Genomic DNA, 10,574 nt, shown 5'->3' with positions numbered 1-10,574 from the left:
TGTGTGCAAAAGAATGCTTGTATGTGGATTTCATTGTCTGGACATTTTGGATCGGATTGGAATTTTTTTTTTTTTTGAAAGTCAAGAGTTCTGTTTGTGCTTAAGTAATAATGGGAAATATTTTTGCAATTCCAAAACTCTTATCAATATGTTTGCTTGAGTATTTTCCAGCCGCATTGCATTCTCTGCGGAAACCGATTAACTCAAGGCTGGCTGCCGTTGTTTGGTGCTGATAGATGGGAAAGGTGAATTAGATTTAGAGGGAGGATTTTTTAATTATTTTTCCCTTTTTCTTCCCTCCCTCGCCCTTGTTCTTAAACGCAGCATTTTTCATTAGCCTAATTAATAAGCGCTGCTGTTAATTATGCTTAGTAAAGGAGTAGCACTTTGGATAGTCTCTGTTCACCTGTAAATGCTGGCATTTTCTTCAGTTTTAGAGTATTAAAGTGCATTTTGACAAATTGTCGTGGCTCTCATCAAGAATTTATGCATTGGTTTATTACCTGCGGCAAGACAAAACAAAAGATAAACTGTTTCAAAAATGGAGGGTACAATAAATGAGAAAGTGTGTTTCAATATTTGGTAAAGGATCATATCAGCTCGGTCTTTGAAGTCCCTCCACCTCCACGAGGACTAGCATGTAATTCAAAAAATGCTGATTGCTTTTTAATATCACTGACTCTAGTGAGGTTTTATTGGTCACATTGGCCTTTTGCTTGGAATTGAATTTCTTATGTGGGGTTTAATCTACATGTCTGCCAGTAGCAGAATCAACTTCCTATCCATTTGGGCAGCCATGCCAAGCTGATGGCTTTAATTGTTTTTTTGCATGTGGCTATTTTGTGTACAACAGCATTACATACACTACCGTTCAAAAATTTGGAGGCAGTATTTTTTCTTTCAAAGTTTTTATTTGTCATAGAATTCATTTTCTACAAAAAATATTAAGCAACACATCGATTTCAGCTGTGATAAGAAATGTTTCTTGAGCACCAAATCAGCATATTAGAATGATTTCTGAAGGATCATGTGACACTGAAGTCTTAAGATCCTCTGTAGAAGCATATTTAAAAAATCTCAAATACGGTTGTATGCTGTACTGAAAACATGATTTGTGTGCTGCAGTTTATTAAAACAAAACAAGCCACACACATATATATGCAGAGTTCGATATTAACAGTTATGACTGTGGATGACTTTAATGTCTCTCCTAAAATGACTGTGGTTTAGCTTGAGTCTGTGAATGCACGATCTCCGGCTGTCAACACGCATGAAAGTTTGTGTGTGTTTTTCAGCCTTTTTCGAGTTCCCATGTCTCTCTCCAGGGCCCAAAGACAGATGCAGAGTGGGACTGATAAACTGCTCACAGCCTAAATCAAGCAAATTCCATATGGCATACTAATTCAAAAGAAGATTTTGATGTCATTGATATGACAGCATCAAAATCTTATCATGTAGCATTTTACATAGACTGTCAGTGGAAATAAATGATGGTAATCTATACGTACATGCACTGCATATAGAGTTTCTTTTTTTCTCGCTAGATGTTTGTCCCACATGTTCAGTCAGGCCTATTTAGATACGAAACTAACGTGACGGCATCTTTTCTATTATTCCCGCACTCTTCCCAAAGCCTCAACAGAGATCTGCCCTGAGTGAGAGCTGGAAGGGGATTCTGTGGCCGCTAGTTGTGTTTTTTTTTTTTTTTTACAATCAATTAGGTACAAGAGGCAGTAAAGTGTCGTGTTGTTGACCGTCAAGAGGATGGAAATGGTGACTCTAATGGATCTTTCCAGAACGGCCATGCTCAGCTGATGGTGAATTGCGACTAAATATCTGTATTTCTGTTACACATTAAGCGTAAAGTTGTGGTTTAAAGCTCTCGTTCTCATTGTTTTCTCCAGACCGACTTTGAAAAGGATGTGGACATGGCTTGTCGATCAGGTGAGTCTCTCGCAACATACGCTCCGGTCACTTAAAGTTGTTGTGACATCCCTCTGAGAGGTTAAGACGAGACAAGTGCCGTTTTACAGGCCACACAATGCATTTTCTTCAAGGAGATTCAGAACACGATCTGATAGCTGGCGTGAAGCAAAATGCAGATAAATAGACTTGTCTATTCCCCTGCCGTGCCTCAGATCTGCCGGCCTGTCCTAATTAAGTCGCTCACGACATTTCATTATCAGATAGCAGCTTTCTTCTCTGATAACTATCGGAAATGGGATTCTGATTATTTGTCAAGACGACATATCAAGCTAGCATCTGGAAATAGAGACTTGTGATGTGATATTTTTTGCTTTTTTGAAGTGTGAAGGACTAAAAATTAAGCCTTCAATCAGCCTTCCTTCAGTTAGTTGCTCTAAAGACTTTTCACATGTCTCGCAGAAGCTAAAGTTTAATTCTTGGCTGGATTATTGTGCAAAGCATAATGCGACCCTCAAAGTTCAAACAATTTCGCAACTTTGCTTGCTCCTGTTTTCTACTGTCCTTTTGTAAAGTAGCCAATTATTACCTGATAAATCACATAATGTATAATTCACTTGCTGGTACTCATGGGAAAATCTAAATAAGAAGAGAGATTGATCCTTTATAATCCCATTTTTATAATCCCATCTTTGATGATTCTTTTTTTTTCTGAAACATATCAAAACAATCTTTAGGACTCGTCAGTTGTAAGTTAAAATACGTTATCTGTTTCATTAGAATTGTACTGTCTATCCATTAAACTTTCTAGCTCATAAAATTGCTTTTCTGCACATACTTAAACACACATTTGGGGAAAAAAAATATAAAAGTTATGTTAAAATGTAAAATAATCACAGAAACTCAGGTCTTCATGGCAGTTTGCCAAAAAAAATCTGGTTAACTCAAAGAAATTATGATAGAGATATATTACTATTGTGTAGTAAAATGTACTTCTGAAAGTCAAAATAATCATCATCATCAAAAATCAATGTTTTGATTTTTATTATTATTATTTAGTATTATTATTATTGTTAATATTGTCATAATCAAGAGATTTTTATTTAGTTTTAATTTATGAAGTTAATGTATGCTGTGCAAAATTTAAAAACATTTATTGTAAATTAAGTATATTTTTATGTGTTTTCATTAAATTTAAAGGCACAATATGTAATTTTCACCACTCGAGGGCGCGTATTCAAAATAAACAAATAGACAAGGCTAGTTTGATGACACCGTGACTGAGTGTGGAATCATGGGCAGTGGTTTTTGGATATTTTAATAAAAAAATCTTACATATTGTGCCTTTAATTGATTAAATATGCTGTTTAATGACTAAAATGTAATGGAATGGTTAAAATGCAAACACAAACACAGATTACTACAGAATACAGAATTTGGAAAAAGTAAAACTGATTTTTAAGGCCCTTTGCAATCAGCTGCATTTGTTGGTTTTTGGTCTTTGTTTTTGCTTTTGTTCTATACCATGTAAGACCATGTACCGTATTATTCGTATGATTCAGCAAAGTTTTATTTAAATTAATTACATAATTCGAGCTGATACAAGAGCAGCCAAATGTAGCACTGCTTTATCAAATCAGCATGTGTTTTCTCTGCTGTGATCTCTTTTCACTTACTAAGGCTTATTCCCTTCTGATTTGCAGGCACCCTAAAGCGTTCCTCCCAACAAGGTGAAGAGAAGGTAGCTTCACAGCAGATCACGGTACAGAAAGGCTCCAATTTCAACACTCTTCCTGCCAGCATGGCAAAGGTCCACCTGCAAAACGTCGCTGACTACGCCAGCCACACTCTCACCATGCGCCGCGACAAAGGCGGCATTGCCGGGGTCAGTACCGAGCTACCCGGAGCCAAATCTATTTACATCTGTGACGGCGAGCTCTTCAAGCAACTGGATGGAGCCCAGGGAGACAGCGGCGGTCCCGAAGGAGGAGGAGGTGGGTCAGGCCAGGGTTACGTTCTCTTGCCCAACAACAACAACACCCTTAGGCCCACAAAGGGTGGCAAGGATGACCAAGCCACTAAGTACAACATCAGCATCGAACAGTTACCCCAGACCAGGCTCATCCACCTGGCCAAACCCGCTGGCACCGATCCCGTGCCAGGCTTTGGGTTGAAGAGCCTGCCCACTGACCGAGTCAGCATTTCCTGCTCAGAGAGGGACTCCCCGGTGCAGACAATGCAGAACATCTCCAGTGAGTCCCAGATGGCAAATACGTGTGAGCAAGGGGACTCTGGGAACTCCGGAATGATGTCTAAGAGTGAGACCGTCTCAACACTGTCTATGAGCTCTTTGGAGGTAAGAAACAATGATAATCATGAGATCAAACAATGCAACCCTCTACATTGCGAGCAAATCACTCGCATACGTGAAAAAATTTAACGCTAGACGACTAAATTATGCATATCATCAGCCACTGGCTAACAATATTTAAAGTAACAATTTTTTTTTTATTTCACTCGCCAGTGATTTGAGTTAGAGAACCAAGAACAATAACTATATCAGTGTCCACACCAACGCACAATAACGTTCTGTTTATTATTTTGTCATTTGCTGCTTTGATTGATTCTCATTGGCTGTCAATGTTTTTATCACTAAAATCACTGTGAAAGGGATTCCAACAATATTGTTCCTTTGTGTCATTATCATTATAGTTTGAATATAGTGGTGTAAACTCTATTCTTTTACATTTAGAGTGATTTTAAAAACTATATCTTTTCCGTTCACGTTATAGTTATCGTCTTTGGTGTTATGTTTTCACTCACGTACACAAACATTCTGAGCATTTGAGGGGTTTTCCTCTTGCCGTCTTTATAGTGCACTGTTCTTACTGATATCATATAATCATATATAATATCACATGCACTCAAAGAGAGAAAGCGAGAGAGTCGTATATATACCATTAAGAAACAATGAGCTCCATGTAAATGATCCTCTTGTTTTTCTTGTCAATATGAGTTTGTATGGAATTATTTAAGCAGAAGCCACTCCCAGTTCCTTCAGTAGTGGGTGGAGCTAATGCACAACCGGCAATGTCATTGGCTAGTGCTCACGGATTGCCATCTCCGTTTTGATTTCAGCAAATCGGTTTGAGCGAATGCAGACAATGTGATTAATATTCATAAGCCCAGCAACTCATCATCAGACCTTAGTTCATTTTATATGATTAGTAGTATAATTAGTACACTGTAACAAATGATTTTTCAAAGTTGTAGATAAAACAGAATAATGGAGTATGTTTTACAAGAAAATGCCATTTGAGTCTTTCTACTTCAAAATGTAATGTTTAATTCAGTGTTTCTTTGTAAATATTTCTAAAATTTGCTGAAATTTGTTTTTAAAGTAATTTTTCAGTAGTATTACGTTATTAATATTATTGTTAGCTTTATTTACAGAAACATTAAATGAGACAGTCTGGCGAGTGAACTAAAAAACTGGCGATTCTTTTGCTAAGCTGTTTGTAGAGGGTTGCAAAGAGCTATACGTCCTGCACCTTTTTCCTCATTGTAGACAAGCTTGTTTGACTTCATTTTGTCTAAATAATGAAAACGCTCATCACAGTTTGTATTGAAAGATTCACTACCTAAATGAATCAGAACCCCAGTGACACAACAGCTTTCTAAATGACTATTCATTAACATTTAATGGCAATCAGCGCAAATGTGCTTGCGTCTTACAACTCTGTAGATGCTGCTTTTGCTCTTTTTTTAAATCACGATGTCTTTTCATCCTCATCTTGTACTTTTTTTCTCAGCTATGATTATTTCTAATAACTGATGGACACTTTGGTTTCTGGTCCAAAGAAACTCTCTGTAGACCCATCTGCCTACAAGGCTGTGAATTTACATCAATGTTCGTCATACCTGCCACAAGGGAGCGAGTGTCCTAATTTGTGTGCGGAGTGAAAAAAGCATGTTTGTGGAGAGGACTGTCATTACGTGGCTCAGAGTTACATTTCAACTGACATCAGCCAATGCACATGCACTCGCTTTCAATAAAAACTGCGTCGAAACACTTAATAGAATCAAAAATATGCAGTTTCAAAAAGGAAGGAATGAACTCAGAGTTACATTTCAACTGACATCAGCCAATGCACATGCACTCACTTTCAATAAAAACTGCGTCGAAACACTTAATAGAATCAAAAATATGCAGTTTCAAAAAGGAAGGAATGACAGAAGGCTACATAAATGATGCCTCTTTGCATTTGCAGTTATCCCTCTAAGAAAAGAAAGTCTCTGCAAAGGTCAGATTTTGCTCATGCTTTAAAAGGGAGCAGATGACAAGCGTGGATTCCTCCTCACCTCAGGCCAAACATGCTCCCAGAATGCACTGTGGGTGCACAGCTGCAGCCACGCACAGCGCAGGCAGAATGTCAGACTGCCCTCAGACGCTCTCCGACAGGCTAAAGAAAGGCCATTCGGTCACAAGCTGTTTACCGCACGCTCATGCCAGGAGCTCGGCGGAAGCGTGCAATAGAAAAGCGGCACAATGCTTTCACAAAATCTGTCCAAAGTGCCCGAAATTTTACAATCAATTTTTCTCTGCTTATTGCATTTGGGTCATTCTCAAACCGTATTGACTTACAAAATATTACAAAATGTTAAGTGTTTAAATTAAATTCAGTTTGTTTTCCCTATATTAATTATTAAGGATTTATTAGGATTTATTACATTTTATTCATTTATTATCTTGACATTACTACTAATCACAAGACACAACTTGATTTAGTTACTTTCTGTATTTTCAAAATCAAAATAGCTTAAATTTATACTGAAATTATTTAAAATCTTTAATTGCTTTTATATTAGTTGCTTTAAATGTTAATTTATTTAACATATTAATTTAATATTAAATTATATTTTGTATTTTGCACTAATGTTTAAACAAAAAAAATTGTATTACATTGTTATATTTATAAAATTATATTAGTATTTTATTTATTTTTTCATTTTTATTTGCTCTAAAGTTAATTTTTACATTTTGTTTTCTTTTTTTGCACTTGAACTCGAAAAACAAAATTAGTATAAATAGTAAATATATAAATAATGTATACCAGAAAAAAAGATTGTTCAAGATTAAACTATTATGTACAGTATTGAAATTATGTCTTTTATATGGAGTTTCTTGAAATATATGAAGTCTTTCTTATGACTGAAAAGTCTAAGGACATGTTTGTCACTATATTTTGGGAATGACCCATATGCTGGTTTCCCCCAAGACAACTCTGAAAGGACACACAATAACATCCTTTTCTTATTTGCCCTTTTAGAGACGAAAATCACGCTATGCAGAGCTGGACTTTGAGGTCAGTGTAATGTAAATCTTTCCACAAATGACAGCAGTCTTGTGTGGTGCAGTTTCATTCATCTCTGCAAAGATTTAAATGCGGGTTTTGTCTTGCAGAAGATCATGCATACACGGAAGCGCCACCAGGACATGTTCCAGGACTTAAACAGGAAGCTGCAGCATGCAGAGAAGGACAGAGATTCTCCCCCAGTGGACGGGAAGACTGGGAAGAGATGGAGCGTGTCGTCAGGAGGCAGCGATAAAACCAATCTTAGTGTACGAACTTATACTTATCATTCCCCCTCCTTTTCTATTTGTCATTAAGAGGATCTCATGAAAAAACAAAAAGATATTTCGTACCAAAATCAAAAGAAAATATACACTACCAGTCAAAATTTTAGAATAACTACGATTGTTTGAAAAAAAGACTAATACTCATCAAGGCTGCGTTTATTTGATAAAAAATACAGTAAAAACAACAATATTGTGAAATATTATTACAAATTAAAATTTTCTATGCAAATCTTTTTTTTTTTTAACGCTATTTATTCACGTGACGACAAAGCTGTATTTTCAGCAGCCATTACTCCAGTCTTCAGTATCACATGATCCTTCAGAAATCATTCTGATAAAACATTAAAACATTGAAAATTATTTTAGAATTTTTACCAGTAGTGTAAATTATACTTTGCATTGAGAAATTGGAGTGTACAGGTTTTGTGAAATTTTCCTGACAAGAGTTTATAATATAATATAATAAATGAAAATGTATTTAAAAATAATTCTTGTTAATGCAGGGCAAGCAGCATTTAATTAAATTCAGTTCAGTTTTTCTATATTAATCTATTTGAAAATGTATTAAATTTGATTCGTGTTTTTTTTTTTATCTTGATATTACTAATTACAATACATACTGTAGCTTAATTCTTTTGTAAATTTTTTTTGTTAATTTCGTTTTTTTTTTTTTTACTTTTTGTATTATCAAAATCTAACTAACTTTATATTGACCCAAAGACATTAAATTAATTACTTATATTTTTCAATAATAATAATAATAATAATAATGTAATAATAAGTCCTGATAATAATATTCATTTTCGTCTAGGTCGATAGCCTCATAGGCAGCACTTCGACAAGTATAGTGCGGTTGCACTTCTGGTGACCTGATTTTGCACCGAACTAGGACGTTACTTGACATTTTACAAAAAAATTCACCCTAAACTATTATTATTCTTGTTAATGCAGGACAAGCAGCAGACCCCCAGTAAGCGGGTGTGGGAGGGCATCAGGAAGACCCACTCACCACCGTCATGGTTGCGTAAGGAGCTGGAGCCTCTACAGGCCTCTCCTCTGGAAATGCAAGCGGTGGAATGGGAGAAGGCCAGCGCCACCATCCCTCTGGTGGGCCAAGAGATCATGGACCTGCAGACGGAGGTCTGAGAGACCCCCAGAGAATTCAGAGAAACAGAACAAACTCTACTCGCAGGAAAAAGGGACAAAGAGAGGGAATGAGATTTGAGAGAGCGGACAAACAAAAGTATGCAAGAAAGAGAGAGAAAGCAACATGGCTGTGCAATTTTCATTTGTGATGTTTTGTTTTTTTGTAATCCTGGAATGGCCTTTTCCTTAATGTCAAAGCGAATCATAACACTTTCGAAAATCCAGGTCTGAGCCTGTTGCTGTGGTAATGAGCTGGCGCTACCAAGAACGGCTGAACTGGGCAAGTTGAATGCTGGGAGTGACTGACTGAAGGGAAGGACTGGAATTCAGAATGAGAGCAGATGAGCCTTAGTGAGTGGCCTTCAATTTCTTACACCTCTGGATACACACACAACACACATATTAGTGATCATGTCACATTTATGGAAGAGAGAGAAGTAGCGCTACAACAGAAAGCTTTCAAACTGCCCGGTAGGAATCAGGTGAGCTACACGTCATTCAAAATCAAATTCTTGAATATTATTAGTCTTATTATCATCGTTGTTGATCAGTGTGACACACAACAGATGCGTACGCTTGGGGCGCAAGAGGCGACGTGATTGCCCAAAGCCATTTGACTGTTAATCGGTCTCAAATGCCCTTCTGAGCCAGTACAGCCCACGGCTTCACCACTGTGCTGTCCCGTGCACCACACCGACCTCGGGATCCTTTGAAAGTCAGTCGACACCGAAGCGACTTCAGCGTAAGATTCAGCTTGGAAGCGGGTCAGTGGTCCAGCTGGTGGGTTCATGAGAACCGACACGTCTTCATTCGCTTGATGTTTTCATCAGTATCACTGGAGCTGAGAGACCTGAAACAAACTGCTGAGTCTCAGAATGCGTGCAGAATCATGTTTGAAAGAGAAAACGGAGATGAATATGAATATATAAATATATATATATATATTATAAATAGTCTTATATATGAAACTGCAGAGGGGTGTTATTCTCTGGTTAGGTTGTGGTCGCACACAGAGAAAGCACAAGACTCACTCCTCAGAGTCCTGTTGTACAGCATTGTAATTATTTACTGAAGAGTTCTACAAAATGAATTTTAGCCTATAAATATCTTTCTTACTGTGCTTGGGGAATATTGTTAACATTATTATAGATATCATTGCGATTCTGAGACCCCCCAAATCTCATTGGGTTACTGGACTTTATCAGTGTTCTGTAACATCATGTAACGGTGTGTATTTTGGTATCACTGACTGTCACTCCAGATGATACGTACTTGCCTGAATTCTCCACCATCAACCCCTCCTTCTCCTCCTCTCCCTCCCCTCCCTGCCTTTCCACACTCCCTTTTTTAAGTTCACTGGGGTTTCTTTGTTATTGTACAGTTTTCAGAGCACAAAATGAATGTGTCATATTTCTAATAAAAAAGTATATCTATATAATAAAGGGTTAGATGTCGTATTTATGGCACTGTGAAACTGTTTGACGTCTCGTCGGCTGCAGAGTCCAGATAGATAGATGGATGGATGGATGGATGGATGGATAGATTTTAGTTTATTGAAATAAAGCTAAAATAAAGTAAGTTTAAAAAAATTAAACTTAAAATTAAAACTTTAAAAGAAAAGGAAAAATGTTGCGTTAAAATATGATTACTATCTGAAAAATTTATGTACATAAATTAGTAAAAGGAAAACTAATAAAAATGAATCCAAACAAACTAAAAATGAAGAGTTTATTTGCAAAAACAGATACTGTAACTCTTTTTTTTTTCAAAAATTGTTTTTTATTATGTTTTATTGTGTTAGTATTTTTAGTTATTTTTTTAACCTAATCAAAATAGCCCAACTGCAGTTTGATTGAGATTAATT

The 10,574-nt window shown here is 36.6% G+C and overlaps 1 protein-coding gene across 1 annotated transcript in view; it reads left to right on the top strand.

Annotated features, from left to right (window-relative positions):
- Window positions 1–10,105, top strand: part of LOC107681425 (brain-specific angiogenesis inhibitor 1-like) — a gene marked incomplete at its 5' end in the record, with an annotated part of 56,818 nt that extends 46,713 nt beyond the window's left edge. Inside the window, 6 exons of the mRNA XM_016477723.1 lie at window positions 1,722–1,817; window positions 1,905–1,944; window positions 3,627–4,279; window positions 7,254–7,289; window positions 7,388–7,546; window positions 8,516–10,105. Of these exons, the coding sequence (XP_016333209.1) occupies window positions 1,722–1,817; window positions 1,905–1,944; window positions 3,627–4,279; window positions 7,254–7,289; window positions 7,388–7,546; window positions 8,516–8,710 (1,179 nt within the window). The remainder of the gene's footprint in view (window positions 1–1,721; window positions 1,818–1,904; window positions 1,945–3,626; window positions 4,280–7,253; window positions 7,290–7,387; window positions 7,547–8,515) is intronic.
- Window positions 10,106–10,574: the final 469 nt, after the last annotated feature.

Source organism: Sinocyclocheilus anshuiensis, unplaced genomic scaffold, assembly GCF_001515605.1.
Source record: "Sinocyclocheilus anshuiensis isolate Anshui unplaced genomic scaffold, SAMN03320099.WGS_v1.1 scaffold2066, whole genome shotgun sequence".
Lineage (NCBI taxonomy): Eukaryota > Metazoa > Chordata > Actinopteri > Cypriniformes > Cyprinidae > Sinocyclocheilus > Sinocyclocheilus anshuiensis.
Note: the sequence above shows the minus strand (reverse complement) of the source record. Positions and strands in the feature narration are given on the sequence as shown.